Source organism: Diaphorina citri, unplaced genomic scaffold (genome assembly GCF_000475195.1).
Source record: "Diaphorina citri unplaced genomic scaffold, Diaci psyllid genome assembly version 1.1 scaffold654, whole genome shotgun sequence".
NCBI classification, from domain to species: Eukaryota; Metazoa; Arthropoda; class Insecta; order Hemiptera; family Psyllidae; genus Diaphorina; species Diaphorina citri.
Window position 1 is genome coordinate 85,721 of NW_007378087.1, and position 19,976 is coordinate 105,696.

Genomic DNA, 19,976 nt, shown 5'->3' on the forward strand with positions numbered 1-19,976 from the left:
CTCTTCCAGACGGTCCAGAGGGGGTCCAGATTGGAGAATCGCTAGGAGGAGCTGGGTTTGAATCCCGACGGGGTACACTATTGGTACACATTTTTTGATGAACGGTGGCAGATATCTAGCGCCTGTCACAGGTCACAGATACTTCTACTCGTATAGCAGTCGCATCTAGCTCCTCTCATCAGAAAGTACAGAAGACTGGCTCTACTGATGCAATAGCTCCACAGTCCACAACTCTCTGACAAAAGTATATGTTAGTAATATTGGTGTAGACTGTAGCCTGCGCTTCCAACACAAAAAGCTGTTACGCCTGTTACCATCAAATTGATTTCAGGCCAGCCACATATATCTGAATTTCTAACTTCTATACAAAATATTCGATTTTCGTCTGCTTGAACAGTTTTTGCTTGATCTGTGACATCTTCACAAGTCCAGGAAGAGGGTGAAGTTTTGCGTCCCTTGGTGTATCTTCCTCGGGAATAATGGAGAGCAACCAACCGGCCGGGTCTCTCTCTTCCCCTCCTTCCTCGCCGTCTATTCCAGGCCAAACGGTTAGTTCCCGAAGGACGGGGGAGTATGAAGCTATCTCGGAGGATGGCATGCGATCCTCGTTGAGTCTCATCAACCATTTCGTCGACCAGGGACCGATCCAGACCGATTTGGAAAGGGGTGTGGCCTATCTGCAGCAAGTGGGACATTGTGGAACGAGCGTGTAAGTTTTCTCTCCTAGCATTTGGATTTTTTTTTTCTGAGGCATTCAATAGGTGAATGGAGTTAATTCTCACACACAATTCGTTCTAATGCAATCTAACAAGATTGTCTTCTGATTGGTTCAGAGCCGATTCGTATAAGCTTAACCCATCTTTTAGGACTGTTTGCTCTTACACCTTAAGCCTCTGAGTAGGCTTTTTGTGTATGGCTTGAGAGCCGTTTGTGACTAATCAGATTTGAAATCACGAGCAAATTACAAAGAAGATCCCTAGAACAGGACCTAAACTTTTTCAATTTCAGATACGAGCATTTGAGGACTATCATCAAGAAAATTCTCGAAACCAGACCCGAAAACGTGATCGACTTCTTCGAAGAGTACAGTCGCCAAATCCGAGCCGACAATTATTACCAGCGACCAGAGTCTTTCATCGAACCCTGGATCTCTGCAAGGAGCATCGAGTATGCCAAACTCCAGATGTCCAATTTCAAAGTAAGTTTCCAGACCTTTTCGGAAGGGTGCTTGCTAGCCCTACCATTTGTACCCAATGTCCTCGATTGAGGGCTTTTATTTTGCAAATGTCTCCGAGTCAAAGTTTGACTTTAATGTGCTAATAGGAATGCTGAGGGTCCAGTGTCGTTGTGTGAGGACATTATTTTTACTTGAAGGTTTAATTAATTCCAACGATTTCCATTGTTGAGATTGAACTTTGATCCCCTTTTATTGGGCGGACAAACAAGACTGAAATTTGTACATAGCCACTATGTCCAATGACGGGTCACAGGTGTACCAGAGCCACCGAATTTTAAAGCTAAGTACAACCCAAGTTCAAGGGAACTTAAAAAAAAGTCCATATCGCGGATCTGTGTAAACATAAAAACTTCTAAATATTCCAAATCCAAGTTAAATCAGATCATGCATTTTACTCAATGTCACTTGCACTATGAAAAGCAAGAACTCTTTGTAGCGTAATACAAGTAGGGTATCACCCCCCATTTCCCCGAAAAAGTACTTTCCTCCCCATTCTCCTATCTCCCCCAAAAAGTACTTACCTTCCCCCCCCCCTCGACTTTCCCCCGGAGGGGAACGTCACCAAATTCCGTCAAGGTACTCGGGTTTCAACTTTCAGCAGCTTGTAACACCTCGTCTTACCTTTCGAAAATATAAATATGCTGCAAAATTTATTATTTTCCAGCAGACAAGAGTTATTATGAAAGTTTTTACTTTACGAAAGTTAATCTAGTAAAAAAAAAAAAAAAAAAAAAAAAAAAAACAAAAGCTTTACGAAAGTTAATCTAGTAAAAAAAAAAAAAAAAAAAAAAAAAAAAAAAAAAATGCAAGTAGGTTACCAATGCAGGAGGAAAATGATTAGCCAAGTTAGCCGTGGAATATTTTTATTTATTTAGTGAATGGTAGTGTAGTGGGATGATGCTGGTTTAATACAAGAGCACCAGAAAGTAATTTATTAAAATGCAGTGGAAATGCATTTTTTTCGTCTATGATGGTAGGAGTCTAAACTTCTGTAGAGCAAGAAAACCTGACCAAGTTATATTATTTTATACCTGTCTTGGTGGTGTGTTGGTCAAGACGCTCATCTGGTAAAGAGGAAAGCAAGGGTTCAATCCCAGCCGAGACATGGAATTTATCTTCATTCCTCATTTATTTGAAAATTTTACCACATAATAATAGAGCTTTAAGGATTAAACAGTGAGGACGCCTCCGGCGTTAACCTCGTCTAGTGGTTACCTTACCTTGTCTCCATTGCCATTGGAAACCAAGCTGTTTTTTGGCCTCGTCAACAATGCGCCTCCATGAATTTCTATCCGATGCTGCTTCCAAAGACACTTCTAGGACTAAAGCGTATTGTTTTCCTCAGCTATTCGTGTCGACAGAACCGACGGGATCTAACATTCCAGAGGAGGGGGCCTACAAAGGAAGTGACGACGGGGAAGGTCCTCCAGACGAGATCAAGAACTATGAGGAGCTGCTGCATTACATTCTGCCACAGGTCGGACTGGGCTTCCCAAAGAAAAGCACGCTGGCGTTCGTGTTTGCCATGAAGAAGTTGGAGCAAATTCCCGGATTGGAAAACTGCAGGTATGCGGGGGAAATTGTAGATATCTAAAGGTGTGTCCACACATAGTCGACGGCCGTGAATTTATTGGGAATCGATGTGGATTGATGACCGGTCGACTGTGTAGACACGCCTTAAGGAATTCCACTGGTATGTGTGAAGAACTAAAAGTAGTAAATTTTTTATTCCAAATAGTACCTAAGTAGTTTGGAAAATAGTGAGTGGAAAATTGGAGATATATAGAAACACTGCATTTAAACTATCCATCTCCATCCCTGTGACCAAGTAGACAAAGTAATTTGATTATCTGGGTTAACAAAAACAGAATAATTGCTCAAAGCGCAAAGCCCTCACGGGAGGCTAAGAAAAATGTCGCAGAGGAGTAACAAGTGACCATGTAATATTTCTCTCAAATTAGAAAAACTGCATTTAAACTATCCGTCTCCATCCCTGCGGCCAAGTAGACAAAGTAATTTGATTATCTGGGTTAACAAAAACAGAATAATTTTATTGCTCAAAGCGCAAAGCCCTCACGGGAGGCTAAGAAAAATGTCGCAGAGGAGTAACAAGTGACCATGTAATATTTCTCTCAAATTATATTATTCTTCGCAGATTTTGGGGCAAGATCTTCGGACTGAAGAAAGATTACTTCATAGCGGAGGCAAATTTGACAGATGAGGAAAGAGAACGCAGATTATTGGTAAGTAACGAGCTCTCCAGAATATGGCAAAGCGAAACTCTGCTGTCTAAGCGCCAGAAAGCGTAAATAATCCATTCTATTTATGGTTGGCCAACCTGAGAACATGGTTCAACAAGAGCTCAGCAGAACTGTTCCGGATAGCAACTAATAAGTCAGAACAGCCATGATGATCGCCAACATCGAACAGATAGGCACGCGAAGAAGAAGAAGAAGAAGAAGAAGAAGAAGAAGAAGAAGAAGAAGAAGAAGAAGAAGAAGAAGAAGAAGAATTCTGTTCATTTGTTGACATTTGCTACTTGTTACATTTTTCTACTTAATAAACAATATCTTGCCATTTTTCTTTTCATCAGATGAGCCAATTGCTATGATTTATAAGTAAAATTTTCCAATTTTTTAGGAAATTGAGAACGAAAACGAGCAGGAATCTGAAGAGGTCGAGCTGCTTCCTACCGACCTAGGCCCCGCCCAGTCTGCAGTCACCCTGAAACTGCTGGATGAGGCCATAGAAGATGAACACAGCGAGTTTCATTTTGCATACGTCATGCCGCCGTTACCGGTGGCTAAGTTTAAGAAGCCGGTGGAAATAAAAGCGGAAGAACCTGGTACCGGAGCTAACAAGAAGGTAAGAACCGGAGAGTCCGGGAAGACGCAATATACACTGTGCCAAGCAGTTAGAGGAACGCTGTCATTTCCTTTGTTTTTGTTTGAACCATGGGACCTATGATTAGCAATGTGATATTGTTCGGTATACTTACCATAAAGCACATGATTTTCTTATATTTTGGGCAGTTAAGTTTCAAATGAAATTTACAAGATCCAAGAAGAGTAAAGGGGACGGAAGAAAACTTGAAAATGACAGCGTTCCTCTAATTGCTTGGCCCAGTTTATTTAAGGGGACTACACATTAGACGAACCAGATTGCTCCAGACCATTCTCTGACTAGTGTGTAGTGTGTCTTCTTCCTGAGATCTCTCGATGAGAGTCGAACAGGAAGAGACATCAACAAAGTCGAGACCGAGAAATAATCTTTAATCAGAAGTCAACATACTTGCATTTCCACATAAAAGTCCCGGGCCTTTCTACCTTCATTCCTACAGAAAGCGAAGTCTGCTTTATTTTATTTACACTTTGGCACAACAGTTCCGAGAAGAAGACCAAAGTAGCACCTTGAAACGTCACTTTAAAAAAAGCCTGGAACTTAGAAGGCGCCATTTAAACTTTGAAAACTGTTTACCGCGTGGCGTCGTACTTGGAAATAAGTTAAATAATAAAAATATTATTTTTAAACTCTTTTTCTTTACTTTTTTCAACTTTTGAGCCTTTTCCTAAAGAGGGAGTCGAGGAGGAAGAGGAATGGAAGGAACACCTCCTCCTCCTCCTCCGAAAGGTAGTAAACTACTATCAAAGTAGATAGATACTTAAAAAGTAGCTTTCACATTTGACCATCCTATGCAGCAAAATGTCTAATGCGCTGTTGCCATTGCAGACATACTTCGTATGCCATGAGCTGGGGGAAAATTGGATCGAGTTGCCAGATGTTACACCCACCCAAATCATTGTTGCCAGACAGATCACCTGCTATTTCACCGGGGACCTTGACACACCTGTAAGACTACCAAATAGTTTAGGGTCTAGGTGAAAAGGAAAATTTTCGATACGGTTTCAGTTATCAAACCGTCCATAATGATTCACTTCGATAACATAGATTTACCTCGATCGACGGCCGTCGACGACACAGCTTTAGACCTTAGATTCGTATCCAAAGAACTGCCATATATTATGTATCCCAGAAGTGGCCTAAAAAAATCATTTGGGAGCATAAAAATCCTTTTTACTTCGAAAAATTTGAAGTAACTGATAAGTCCCTGTTACCTTTATAACAGTCAAATGGTTCCATTCTATTTTCCTAATTCTTAGGGGCGTAGATAAGTTTTAACAGATTTTTTTACTGTCTTATACCAACAGATGAACACATTCCCAGCATTCCCTGGCAAGGAGATAAACTATCTGCGCGCGCAGATTGCCCGGATTTCGGCGTCCTGCCATATTTCTCCTCAGGGGTTGTACATGTTGGTTGAAGATGATGATGATGACGACGATGATGAAGATACTAAAGGTGAGATCAAGCAAAGAGGAATAGAGAGAAAATTGAATTTAAAATATGGTAATATTTTATTTGAACAATATCCTATGAGAGGCAGGTTATCCAAAGGCTGTAAATGCCCTGAATAGTCTATTCCTGGAGGAACAAGTTTAAAAAAGCCCCCATGACGTAGATATCGTTCGACCAATAGAAGAAACCATAATAATAATAATAACAATAACAACAGTTACTTCAATATTATTGTCAAATACCCAGTATTGCAGTTGCTGCAGCTATAGCATGGGATTCATAACCGAGGGAACTGTGGCTCAAACCCCAGCAGCGACATAAAATAAATCAGATGAAGACAATTGGCCATGAGACTAGGGATTTCAGGACAGAGAAAGGTTAAGCTCGAAGGAATCCATACCTTTTCATTATCATAATTTGTTATCAGTTCATTGTTCTATAATTATAATCACAGTATCAGCAATGATTTGAAACTCCTGTATTTGACATCTCTAACAAGTTAGGGAGACGTGCAACAAGTCCCCTCCCTGTCCCTTCAATCATCCTCCAAGCAAACAAAATTTGAACAACACTTTCCTAAGCTCATAAATCACAACAAAAGTCGAAACAAAGAAATTAGTCCCGGGCTTCATGTCAATAAAACTTAGCAACATTTTGTTTCGGAGCAACACGTCGTCCAGGCTCACGAAACGTTGCGTGTTCGTTGCTTGTTGTTGCAGGAAAAAACTTATTGGGACGTGATTGTGAATACCAAAAGAATGATCGAGGGAAAGCAGTGAAAAAAGTTCTGACTTTAGCTAGTTGCTACAGTATTGCTTTGTGCTACAGTACATTGCCACACGCTTGGATTAGGACTACAATACCTCTAGGCTTACTTATTGGGACGTGATTGTGAATACCAAAAGAATGAACGAGCGAAAGCAGTGAAAAAAATTCTGACTTTAGCTAGTTGCTACAGTATTGCTTTGTGCTACAGTACATTGCCACACGCTTGGATTAGGACTACAATACCTCTAGGCTTCAAAGGATTATCTGGCCTTTTAGGAGTGCACTCAACCTCGTGACGACAATTCAGGAGCTGGTTCAACCAAAAATGGCGAGGTGGTCTAATCTTAGTATAACCTGATATGTATAATTATGGTCATGACACTAATTCCTTAATACATAGGGGAAAGGGTTGACACTAGCTTTTTTGCCCTCAACTTTGGCCTTTGATTTTCAGATTGACTTTAGTAGTTCAGTAGTTGAACGCATATCTATTCCTTTTTTGCCCTTAACTTTGGACTTTCATTTTCAATATGATTTTAGTCGTTAAAACGTTGGTCTTTTCCTTTTTTACCTTCACTTTGGGACTTTAACATCTCTTGTTTTTCCACAGTGAAAACCAACTACGTTTTGGACGAAGAATTTGAGGGTCAGTCTCTTCTCAACCTGTTGGAACCCAACATGGAGTACTGGTGTCACCATAGCAACGAGCTTTTGAAACAGGGACGAGTCAACTGGTGGAACCCAAAGGTACCAAACAAACCCTAACTAAGTGTAGTCTAATTTTTACTTTCTATTATTAAAGTACATAATTATAGCGAAGCTATATTAAAGTATAGCGAAGCTATAGTAGTAATGAGATCGATCCAAATTTTCAAAATTGGAAAATGAGTGGAAAAATATCAGTGTTTTGACTCGATGTTTTTTGACCAAACTGAAAAAAAAAAAAAAAAAAAAAAAAAAAAAAAAAATTTAAAACCCAAGGGGGAAAGGGGGAAAAAAGGGGCAAAAAAAAAAAAAAAAAAAAATGAAATTTCATATCCAAGTGGGAAAAGTGGTAAATATGGCGCACTCTGTGAAAATATTGTGGAACTCTAAGCTACCATTCTGTTTTGTACAGAACGAAAGACCATGGCAGTTTTCAGGCAGAATTTTATAACAACAAAATTAATAATAGATATAATCTACATATTATTTATTACATAAATAGGAAGGTACCTACATAGGGTGTAAAATAACGTGAGTAATTAAACTTTTTCCTATATCATTCAATCAGCTATCAGTCATCAGTCTCGTCCGTTTAATATTAGAATAAGTTATAAGTATAAGTTAGTGTTTTTTAATGACTGCAATCTATGTAATCTTAGACGGGCAGTCCTCGATCGTGTGAGCTGATTTTATGTGCAACTTGTAGGAATTTCAGTGAATACTAATACATAATCGGAGAAGTAGGTACTGTTCTACTGTACACTGGTATACACTTACCACTTGACAGTTGGCATATTCTGCAGGAAATTTTCTTGGAACTCTTTATTTTCAAGTAGGTATTTTTTGACCATTTGTAACCAAGGCACCAACCTCTGGAACCAAGAAATGAGGGTGAAAGAAGGCGGAAAAAGTGGAACATTTGGAGGGCAACATTTGTAAGTTGCAATGTCAGACTAAAGCACCAATTTCTTTTTCAGAGCGCAGTTGAAGGTGAAGAAGAAGCTGAGGAAGAGGAGGACGAAGAAGAAGAGGAAGAGGAAAAGGTCGAGGAAGAGCCTGAGGTGGGCAAACAGCTGTTGACGGCGGTGGCCGAGGATGTGTTTGACGATTTGACTCCCGCCTGGAACGTCAAGAGCAGCTCCGTTGTGGATGAGACGAAAGCTATGGCCATCGCCACGTCTAATATATGGCCCGGGGCGTATGCCTTCGCACGAGAGAGGTAATTAAATTTAACGATGACTCGGTCAATGATATTAATTAGACTTACTTTTATCATGGACACTCGTTGCTTGAAGTTGAGAGCCTAGAAGAGGTTAGGTAGTAGAATACCCGCGGGAGACACTAAAAGTTCACAGAAAAAAGACGGAAGAACACACGTAGACCAGAAGGTTACGAAAACGAAACGAAAACGAAAAAAAGGGCCAATGAGATGTCATGCATATGCCTGTTGCCTGTCTTTTGACTATTAGAAGGACTGACGCCTGTGACAGGTCTGTGCATGAACTCGCCACACACTTTCAGGCAACAGGCATGAATCCGAATGCATGCTTATGCTCGACATTTTTTCTACCACACACGTTCATGCATGCATTAATGTGTGTGGCGAGCCTTAGACCAATCGTGTGCCTCGATAACATAGTGGGGGCTCTCGACTGCTAATACGAAAGCCCGAGACTGTAGACCTCAGGATTAGGTAGGACAGTATTAAGACTATTAAGAGTCTAATCTTAGGATTCTGCTTCCAGGCGGAGCGAAAACATTTACTTCGGATGGGGCCAGAAACATCTGGTGCGGGGTTTTACCCCATTCCAAATCCCGCTCTACCAGAGTCAATTCCTGTGGGGCGACAACCTTCTGGAACAAGATGACCCCACTCCGGAACAAGAAGAGGACTACAGACAGTCACTTATCAAACCTGTGAGCGAGGAAATGGAAGAGGAAGAAAATGAAGAGGAGGCGGAAGAAGAGGAATCTGATTGAGAGGAGATAAGGGATGGAGGAGAAGTACTAAATAAATGAGATGGATAAGTAACGTGTTAATGAATTACTTATATGCAGAGTTAATGCACTAATAGCCTAGTAAATAATCTACTCTTAGATACTTGAACTTTATCAATATATCAATAAATAATTGTTATGTAACGGCGTCACATCAATAATAATCTTTACATTAACCGCGTGTAAGTCTTCAATCTTCATCTCCTGTTAAATCCGAGGGTAAATAAACAGAGTTCATGAAAGAAAACAACTTGGAAAAATATATAACATAGTCTTATCTGATTTGTTTTTATTTGCTCAGGTAATGACCATAATAAATAGGTAGGGTGCCTGGTTGTACCTTGGCCCCCAAAATCACTTTTTGATTTTTTTAATTTTTTCTATTAATGTTATTGGCATAATTTTAATTGATTTAGAAAGGAAATTTTCTTGGCTATCTATACAATTAGCAATGATTGTTTTACTAATTTTTAATTAAGAGATATACCCAATTTTCCGACACCACCTTTTTGGGGTTCAAGGTACAACTACCCTATGTACCTTGGACCCATACCCTTTGTACCTTGGTCGCAATGTATTCTAAATGGAAAAAATCTTCAAATTTTGAAGGCAAATTTGGGGTTGAAGGGTTGGAGATAGGACTACACGCCTTATAGCTTTTTTCATCTACTCATTGAAAACTAATACCTCCCAAAATTTCTACTAAATTGGCCAACATTTTTTTTTACACCTTTTTTATCCGTCGTACCTTGGCCCCCAGGGCGTTGTACCTTGAACCCTAAGGATGTTGTACCTTGAACCCTAAGGATGTTGTACCTTGAACCCTAAGGATGTTGTACCTTGAACCCTAAGGATGTTGTACCTTGAACCCTAAGGATGTTGTACCTTGAACCCTAAGGATGTTGTACCTTGAACCCTAAGGATGTTGTACCTTGAACCCTAAGGATGTTGTACCTTGAACCCTAAGGATGTTGTACCTTGAACCCTAAGGATGTTGTACCTTGAACCCTAAGGATGTTGTACCTTGGACCCTAGATGTTTTGTACGGTGGACTCTAGGGGTGGGGTTTGTAACTGCTATGGTCTTATCCTCCCGAAATTGAAGAGAGAAGGAAGACAGGATAGGAGAAAGCCAGCTGTTCCGAGAACGAACATTATCCCATCAGGATAAAATCCGCCCCGGGCGGGAATCGAACCCGCGGCCTAGCGCTTACAAGGCAGACGCACTACCAACTAAGCTAACTAGGCTGGCAGCTCTTTGACTTTAAAACCTCACCTAAGTCAGCACAACTGTTCCATTGATTTTCAGTCATGGCTAGGAGAAGTGACCACTTCGAATAACAAGGAGTTCACCATCCTCAACCTGGAGCAAGTTCTGGATCCCAGTCGACCTATGACAACTCGGATAATGGTCCGATTTGAACCGAATGGAGGCAGTCCCAAGGTGAAGACCATCTGGCTAAACGGAAAACAGATATGCCCAGCCGAAACTCCGAGTAAGTACGCCCTTTATAAACAAGACCACCTTAAGGCTTAGGTGTAGGGGCAAACAGCCCTAAAGGATGGGTTGGGCCTTTCTTTCCCTCTTTTTTAAGTAGGCGTTAACAAAGGATTGTGCCGGGCAAGGTATTGTGCCGTGTCTTAGGAAGGGCACAGCTTTAGGCCGTGCCAGTAATTGCACAGGTAAGATTTTATGTTTCAGCGTTTAAAGAAATTCAAATTTCAAATCAATTCTCGAGATTTTTTGAGTGGATCGTAAAAAAAAAAAAAAAAAAAAAAAAAAAAAAAAGCAGAAGTGATCTTTAGGGTGAGGCAGACTAATTCTGTACCAATCTCTACTATTAACAAGAGAAGGGCTCTAATTTATTTTATTTTTATTAGATAACTACTCTTTGGAAGCACAACAGAAAATTATGGAAGGTAGAAAAATTATTCATCATAATAATTCTCGTATTGATGATAGTTTGGTATTATTCATTATTTATCATAAATTTAATGACCCATCAAAAGCCTTAAAACTAAATTTATAGATATCTACAGGGTGTCCCAGAATTCATGCTTACTTTTTTACTTCAGTTCGAGTGAGTAGCCGATTATAATTTAAATTTAACGTAGAAAACGAATATGGAATTAAAAAATAGGGGTTCTCATTTAAAAATCCAAAGTTGCCACCCGATTCGCGGACTTCGCGAAATTTTTCGCAAGTCGCGATATTGCCAAAATATCCGTATCAAAAATCAAAAAGTTACGGGTTTTTTTGTTTTTCGAAATTTCAAACAGGCTCCGAGAAAAACAATTTAAGCATAAGTTCTGGGACACCCTGTATATCTAATAGCTAACAATACACAAATCAGAGAAGTTATAAAAAAACATGTCATAATCTTTAACATAATATAGGAATAGTAAGTACTCTAACATCGAAATCAGTATAATACCTATGCATAGCAGTTAAATCTAATATTACCTAAATAGAAAATATCAACCAAAATTAGCAAAACATCAATCTCACAACGGAATGGAAATGATTCATCCTTTAGGAAATTCAAATCTATTAATATTACCTAAATAGAAAATATCAACCAAAATTAGCAAAACATCAATCTCACAACGGAATGGAAATGATTCATCCTTTAGGAAATTAACCCAAAATAATGTTATTAAGCCGAACAGAAAGTTGTCCAGTCTCTGTAACATGCTGGTTCTCAAATCACTTCGTTAATTTTTTGCTGATGGTCATCGATCAACGACTTGAATTTCCTGTGGCAACTTGTTCCAACTTGAAGACATTGTTCCCTTGCTTGGGCCCTAGTTCATTTATCTAGCTAGAAGTCTCGTCAGATCTGCCTGTAATACAAGCTTCAGGAATTGGAACAATACCAGTTCGCTGAACAGGCCCTCAGTATTATGAACAAGTCTCGTCAGATCTGCCTGTAATACAAGCTTCAGGAATTGGAACAATACCAGTTCGCTGAACAGGCCCTCAGTATTATGAACAGATCAGGCAGCCTCAAGCAAGATGAATCATTGGGAACAGAATGCCTTAACTCGGCTGTAGGTAACGCCGGTATGTCATTATATGTTATTCACAATGATAGCGCCAAGATCGGTATGTTATTTGTTAGGTTCAAATCGGAAATGCTATATCCAAAATTGTAAAAAACGAAAATGATCGTAAACAAGGATTTGCCGAGGCACAATTGGTTCTGATTTTACAAATTCCTTTCATTCAAAAAGGAATGCGTGTGTTCCAGTGTGGGCTACTTAAATTCTTTCAAAATAAAGCTTTGATTTTGGATCTCAGGAAAAACACAAGGCAAAAATGTGAATGTTTCTTGTTGTGAGATGAGAAAAAAACCTAAAAATTTAAACCTACATACCTGTTGAAAATACATGATTATCATATTGTTATTAAATAGAATTTAGCGAGGAAAAACCTCAATTGAAAGCGTTCCTTGGACGAACTTATTATCCCTGGACAAACATAGGTAAATAAAGGCACGTTATAAAAATGTAATTCCATATGACCTAGGTAAGTAAATGCCTGAATATAACAAAAGATTTCTAGATAAAGGAAAAATAAATAAATAACAAGGATAAAAAAACAAAGATTCCTATTTAGGATACACTAAAAACCTAAAATAAACAACTTAAACGTAGTAGATAGGTAAAAATTCATAAACAAATAGAAAATTACAAGAGAAAAATACCTAAATGGAAAACTTACTCCTTAAATTTAAACTTATAAACAAAAGTGCCTGAATATAACAAAAGATTTCTAGATAAAGGAAAAATAAATAAATAACAAGGATAAAAAAAACAAAGATTCCTATTTAGGATACACTAAAAACCTAAAATAAACAACTTAAACGTAGTAGATGGGTAAAAATTCATAAACAAATAGAAAATTACAAGAGAAAAATACCTAAATGGAAAACTTACTCCTTAAATTTAAACTTATAAACAAAACATTGGATATAAAAATATAAAATAGGTATTGCAAGCTTTATAAAATAGGAACAACAAAGAAGTGGATGATTGCTAGAGATATTTGGAACAATAAAATACAAAGATAATATGTATTTATCCCAGACAACCTAGAACTGAGCTATGAAGCTATCAGTTGACATTAACTTTACGTAACCATACTAGTTAGGATAACTGGCGATGACGAAATTACAAGGCAAGAATAGAAGACACTTTTTCAAATCAGAAATCACAAATCTGAGAGTAAATCGGAAAAAATATACCTACAACCAGAGTTGTTAAAAAAGTAATTCCCATTACAAATTACAATTACAATTACATGTAATTGTAATTGCGAATCGCAATTACAATTACATTCAAATGTAATTGTAATTGCAACTACAATTACTTTTGAGAGTAATTGAAATTGGGTCCATCAATTACCAACACAAGTTAGGTACATCTGTTTGGATGAAAATTTGCGCAAAAATTTCGCAACGATATGTAACTATCATTGCACATGATGTTGACTATTAAAAGAAGAACTTTAGCAATTACCTAGATTCATACTTGATGGATGAACTGAAATCACTGAATCTAGGAAGGTAGGATTTGACAAAATTCCAAGATCATATTTTCCTCCTCGTATTTATTCGCATTTCTTTACCTTGGAACTTGGAACCAAGTAAATACAGTAGCACTTTTCCTGTATGTTCTTTCGACACAAGAACAACTAACATACAACACGCACAATGTACTTGGAAGTTAGATACATAGGCACCTATCTTGTACCTGGAGAATGGAGATATAGGCAGGTAGGTGTATATCTGGGTATTTCCCGAGTGGAAAGTTCATAATCCAATCAGTCAGGATCTACAAGGTAATTAATTATGACAATGCCGCACTGTATTATGATGATCCGCGAATGGAATAATTGTCTAACAATAGCTTGATAACGTCTGATCGTGTAATAATGGGTTCGCAACTCGCAACGTTGTGTCATCAATCCTTCACCTAGACAGGCTCCGAAATAGTTGAGTGGTATTCCCACTACAAACTACAATGAGTCATCCATTCATTCATGAGCTGTTCGTAGTAGACTCATTCATTCATTAAACATTCTCGCCCGCTTGTGACGTCATAATTCACCATGTGCTTTCTCTTTGACCTCGTGTGATTCAGATTATCTTACCATAATCTGGAATGTCTTCTGGCTTCGACTGTACAGTTATTGTTTTAGGTAAAATAAAACAAGAGCTAGAAGTTGCTTTCAGCTGGATTAAAGTTGTTCCTATTTCTTTAGACAAGTTCAAACTTGAGGTGTTGGACTATTTAGTCTTTTAGCAACATGTCTGTACTTGTTGCTTTGACCTAATGATTATTGAGCCAACTTGTAAATTTTAAGTTTCTCAATAATGTGGTCTTTAGGTCTCTGTAGGTATTCTCGCGTATCCTTTACCCGGTGATGTTTAATGGCAACGCAGGATACGCGTTCGAAAACTTGCAGATAAATAAATAACGTACATATGTAGGTACATACTTCTTCATCTCATTATGAATTCAGTGTAGGTATTCTCGCGTATCCTTTACCCGGTGATGTTTAAGGGCAACGCAGGATACGCGTTCGAAAACTTGCAGATAAATAAATAACGTACATATGTAGGTACATACTTCTTCATCTCATTATGAATTCTGCAAATACCTACAGAGGTGGGAAGTTTTCCTTTTCTCATATTATCCTACTGAATTCGTTACAGGATCTTGTTAGCTAAATTATCAAGGGATTGGTTTTCATGAGGTGGGTGAGAAGGTGTGATAAGAGGTGTGCATCATCTCAGATGTCATCAGTCATAGGTTTCACAGGCGGTCATCATTACAATCATCTCATGATTTCATTCCAGGTATCTCACGGAGTCAGAGGCGGTCTATTTTTCTCGCGTTCCAACCGGATACCATCGGAAATACCACACTCGATACCATCATAGTCATAGTTATCATTGTGAGATACTTAATTATACTGGGATCTCTATGCAGACCTATTAGATCTATTCAATAGACATGTTGCGCCTAATAATCAAAATCTCGCCGGTTTAGTCATGCGGAGTCTCTGATCCTCCTCAAAGAGAGTGATTCATCCCAAGAATGCCGCGTTTTTTTGAGGTCGTTAGTAAATTTCATTCTGTTTCTATTCTCAAGTGTTGAAATTGCTGGAGAATTAGTGTGGTTTGTATGAAGGGTGGATATAGGTGTCTAGGACTGACTAATCACAATATAGGTTGACGCGTCGATTTCCCTTATAAGGAGTTTTTGTCTACTTATCTACTGATCTGTTTTGAATGAGAATAATTTGCTAATGGTATTGCTAACATTACCAGTAGTGAGCATAGTTCTTTCATGTAGGAGTCCCACGCAGTTGTTGCTGAGTTAAAAATATATTCTGATTACTAATGGTGGGAGGTGGGATGGAATATGGATGCAGTTTTTTGATGTGCATGCAATGCTTTACGGACCGGAGTGCATTTGACATGAAAGTGCTGTAATTAGATATTAGGTCACCAAAACCGAGTGTATTATTTTATTTGCAACTATTATTTTAGATCAAACTGTTAATTAAGTTTGTACAAATTTAATTTCCACCTTGCAGATCTAGGACAGAATTCAGCTCAGCAGAAATTTGTATTAGGTATAGGATATAACGAAATGGTTGCTTTTACTATTATAATCTAGGAGGATACCGATGCTGATATGTATTGTGTGCAAAATTCAGCCAGTCTAATATTATCAGGGATATTGGGATACGCAGGACTTTCAGATCATTCTCCGAGGCACAGGCAAAATTCTCCGTTTACAAATCAACCGCAAAGTAGTAACCAAATCACCATAAACATTATCCCTACACTTCCACAATTTACACTGACACAAATACCTTCGGGAAGTCTTCATTGATGCTTAAAATTTCCGCTATCAAGCAGAAGAGAAAGGAGAAGCAACTGCCGCTTTTGGTGCCTGTGGTTGAAAAGGAAACTTTGAACCTGAATTCCAGACAGATAGTCATTCACGGGATCTTACTAGGGATCCTGTTCTACCTATACACAACCTGGTGTGGTGGTATTCCCAAGATCATGCTTAGGATATAGCTAGATGCTGTTCTGACTGTTTGGTGGTTATACATATTTACTGTTACAGCATTTACAGCGGTCATGCCACTGTGGTATACACGTATCTGCGTCCTCAATTTCTCAAGACTTTTCGAAGTTCTTTACCATTATCTTGTTTTCATCATGGATAGGAGCTTGTTTTCATTACGAGCGTTGACTATATGTGGACACACCTTAAGAAAGGTTTGGTCTCAATGAAAATTTAGCTTCACTGATGAAGTTTTTCTTTAGATATAAATCGATTTACTTACTCTGACTATTAAAAGAAGAACTTTAGCAATTACATAGATTCAACTTGATGGATGAACTGAAATCACTGAATGTAGGAAGGTAGGATTTGACAAAATTCCAAGATCATATTTTCCTCCTCGTATTTCTTCGCATTTCTTTACCTTGGAACTTGGAACCAAGTAAATACAGTAGCACTTTTCCTGTATGTTCTTTCGACACAAGAACAACTAACATACAACACGCACAATGTACTTGGAAGTTAGATACAGAGGCACCTATCTTGTACCTGGAGAATGGAGATATAGGCAGGTAGGTGTAGGTATGTCTGGGTATTTCCCAAATGGAAAGTTCATAATCCAATCAGTCAGGATCTACAAGGTAATTAATTATGACAATGCCGCACTGTATTATGATGATCCGCGAATGGAAGGTATGTCTGGGTATTTCCCGAATGGAAAGTTCATAATCCAATCAGTCAGGATCTACAAGGTAATTAATTATGACAATGCCGCACTGCATTATGATGATCCGCGAATGGAATAATTGTATGAATCGAAATTCAAATTTCCCCCACGATATCAAACCGTCAAGAATTTTCCACTTCACCAATTCCAAGACAACAATTTTATTGTTTTGGTTCTATAGAATTTTATAAAATCCACTCCGGGAGGGAGTCGAACCTGCGACCTAGCGCTTATAGGGCAGACTAGGCTGGCAGTATTGCTTCGACCTGTAATTTAGCTGCAACAAGCAACAACCCGTGAACTCAAAAAATGAGTCACCACTCACCAGGCTGCAATGTAATTACAGCAAAGAAAACAAGTTGTACATTGATCATACCGGTAATTACTAAGTACTCGTACGAAGATACTAGGCGAAGGAGAGAGAGAGAGAGAGAGACCGAGTTTCCAAACGAGGGGTTACTAATCTTCTTATAGGACTGAAAAGTCCCTTTACGCTTTCTGTCTTCACTAAGCAAAACCCTCAGTTTAATCCCTCCTGAACGGACACATTCATTTCAAAGCAAGCCCAACAGCGAAGGACCATCCCAATCAATGTAAAGTCAAGCACCTGAAAAGCGTCCGAATGTGTAGCTGGGTTTTCGACAGCATCTTACTAGCGGGCGTGGCCATTTCGGTGCACTATTGTCTGGTCCTATACATTGACAAGAAGGAACCCCTGCCTCCCTTCCTTCAAGAATTCGTGGATTCCATCAGTCGGACTTTCGGGTAAAGTTCGAGGTATAATAAGCGTATATTGTGGAAAAGATTAGGGCTCCCAAGGACGAACGATTTTCTTTTGCTTTCACTTGTTCAATATTATGTTTTTTATTGGGTGTTACAGCTTACACATTGATCCCAAATCGCCCATTAGACGATCTACAATTTGTTCATCAAGCTCCTCTTCTTTTTCCCCCCTCAGGAAAACAGTCGACACCACTAGGGAAAGGCTACAAAACGTCGACAGCTCTGACATCGAAGACAACATTCGAAACGCGCAGGATACCGTCAACCAACTGAGAACAAGACGCTTGGAGATTAACATCCTCGACGATTCTGATCTCGAGTATTAAGCCATGAGTCCAGAAAAAAGCTCCCGCCAACGCCAGGATAAGGGGGGTGAGGATGACATTTACGGACACATGGTATGGACTGTATTCCTGTATTTCGGCATCCCATTTCTGCTCGTCAGTTTTCTGTGTGTTGGAATTCACACGGTGTACTTCTTGTTCGTCCGGCAGTCTATACCGTACGCCCCGACATTCTGGGAGATGATGGAGCTATGTTTCAGTCAGTACTTGGCGCTCACGGTGACCATACCGGTGATATCGTTCATATTTCTCTACTTGAGGAACAAGAACGTCGACACCCTTATTCAGAATGAGCGGATCACTGGGGTGATTGAGGATTTGTGCGATAATTTCATTGAGGATTTGTGCAATATTTTCATTTGAATGATCGAGGGAATTGTGGTTTTAACAGTATTAAAAGCGGTCATGAATAGATAGCGATAAGCTTTTACGAGATCTATACAATCTAACTGCCCTATCTTTTCTCTTCGTAAGGATTGAACAGTAGGTATTAAAAGCGGTCATGAATAGATAGCGATAAGCTTTTACGAGATCTATACAATCTAACTGCCCTATCTTTTCTCTTCGTAAGTTACGTTTGAACAGTATTAAAAGCGGTCATGAATAGATAGCGATAAGCTTTTACGAGATCTATACAATCTAACTGCCCTATCTTTTCTCTTCGTAAGTTACCGAGTATCGATATTTCTTTCGTCCTCACTCACTCTCAGTAGTCTCGGTTCATGTTTAGAAAATCTGGAACACATGACACATCCACTAATAACACAAACTCAACTAACATTTTCTCTACCTTTTCTTTATCTTTTTTAAAGCCCGTACTATTGAAAACAAACAAGAAAGAAAGAAAAAGAGAGAGAGAGAGAGAGAGAGAGAGAGAGAGAGAGAGAGAGAGAGAGAGAGAGAGAGAGAGATTGTTATCTGGTAAGAACTTAGAAGAATTAATAGGTAAACAATTCACACTTACTTTTGTAATCCAAAATCCAAGCGTTAGCAGCAGAGATCGAATCCAAAGGGGTAATATTTGCAGCAAATAAAACAAAGGGTAAGATGTGAAGCGTCAAAATTTACCAAAATTGTCGCGCACACAACACAAGAAAACTCGCGGATAAAAACCTATGAGATCACAAAGTTATGTAAGAAAACCGATTTCCACGGACAACGAAAGTACACTCGGAGGAAAAATTGGTCACAACAAAAACTGACCTTTTCAGACAACAAATAATAAATAAATGAGAAAAATTAAAAAGAAAAAAAAAAAAACACAAAGTTATGTAAGAAAACCGATTTCCACGGACAACGAAAGTACACTTGGAGGAAAAATTGGTCACAACAAAAACTGACCTTTTCAGACAACAAATAATAAATAAATGAGAAAAATTAAAAAGAAAAAAAAATAATACTATTAAAAATTCGCTAGTGTAAAAAACTTTAGGAACACTTTTAGTCCGGTCAAAAACTTACGTAAATTATTTCGCGCGGATTTTCGGTGTTCGCGATTTGAGGGCCGTGCTTCTCAGTTTGATAGACTTCCTGGTGTGGCTGGAGTACGTCGAGACACATCTACTCGAATAAGTCAAGATTCGGTCGCAGTGAAGCTAGAAGGATATTTCACTAAGCATGATAGACTTGAGTGAAATGCGAGAATTAATAGACACTCAAGCCACCTTATTCACACGGATGAGTCATATGTGATACAATGTGGTTACCCCGTGACGTCATTAGATCACCTGGCTGATAGGTCTTAGGAGGCGCGCGAATGGAATAATTGTACGAATCGAAATTCAAATTTCCCCCACGATATCAAACCGTCAAGAATTTTCCACTTCACCAATTCCAAGACAACAATTTTATTGTTTTGGAATTTTGCAGTTTATAATGAGCAGTAGGACTACGTGCCTGTTAGGTCTTTCTTTACGTCATTGTACTGTTAGGTGTGTTTTTGCAAAATTGTTATGCTAAAACGGACTTGA

General features: G+C 38.8%; 2 protein-coding genes across 5 annotated transcripts; both read left to right on the forward strand.

The window, feature by feature from the left end:
* The first annotated feature begins 339 nt into the window (after window positions 1–339).
* Window positions 340–9,240, forward strand: LOC103510890 (radial spoke head protein 6 homolog A). The gene is made up of 10 exons (XM_008475588.3): window positions 340–709; window positions 1,009–1,198; window positions 2,583–2,803; window positions 3,393–3,480; window positions 3,878–4,102; window positions 4,967–5,086; window positions 5,446–5,596; window positions 6,972–7,108; window positions 8,044–8,285; window positions 8,812–9,240. Exons 1-10 carry the CDS (start codon window positions 480–482, stop codon window positions 9,044–9,046), a joined length of 1,839 nt encoding a protein of 612 aa, XP_008473810.1. The 5' UTR covers window positions 340–479; the 3' UTR covers window positions 9,047–9,240.
* An 8,142-nt stretch (window positions 9,241–17,382) lies between these two features.
* LOC103510891 lies at window positions 17,383–18,541 on the forward strand. 4 transcript variants are annotated; one of them, XR_003391995.1, is made up of 3 exons: window positions 17,383–17,644; window positions 17,838–18,387; window positions 18,481–18,541. XR_003391995.1 is itself a non-coding variant. In XM_008475590.3 (2 exons), exon 2 carries the CDS (start codon window positions 17,992–17,994, stop codon window positions 18,367–18,369), a length of 378 nt encoding a protein of 125 aa, XP_008473812.1. In that variant the 5' UTR covers window positions 17,383–17,656; window positions 17,838–17,991; the 3' UTR covers window positions 18,370–18,455. The 4 variants fall into 3 exon arrangements, 3 of the variants coding, with proteins under 3 accessions (XP_008473812.1, XP_026680638.1, XP_008473813.1); XM_026824837.1 differs by lacking the exon at window positions 18,481–18,541 and having other exon boundaries at window positions 17,838–18,455; XM_008475590.3 differs by lacking the exon at window positions 18,481–18,541 and having other exon boundaries at window positions 17,383–17,656; window positions 17,838–18,455.
* Window positions 18,542–19,976: the final 1,435 nt, after the last annotated feature.

What these genes read in the sequence shown, in the direction of transcription:
- LOC103510890 (XM_008475588.3), top strand. Translation starts at nt 480, where the DNA reads ATGGAGAGCAACCAACCGGCCGGGTCTCTCTCTTCCCCTCCTTCCTCG. An exon ending in AAAGAGAACGCAGATTATTG is followed by an intron (nt 3,481 to 3,877) that starts GTAAGTAACGAG and finishes CCAATTTTTTAG; the next exon opens with GAAATTGAGAACGAAAACGA. An exon ending in CGATGATGAAGATACTAAAG is followed by an intron (nt 5,597 to 6,971) that starts GTGAGATCAAGC and finishes GTTTTTCCACAG; the next exon opens with TGAAAACCAACTACGTTTTG.
- LOC103510891 (XM_008475590.3), top strand. Translation starts at nt 17,992, where the DNA reads ATGAGTCCAGAAAAAAGCTCCCGCCAACGCCAGGATAAGGGGGGTGAG.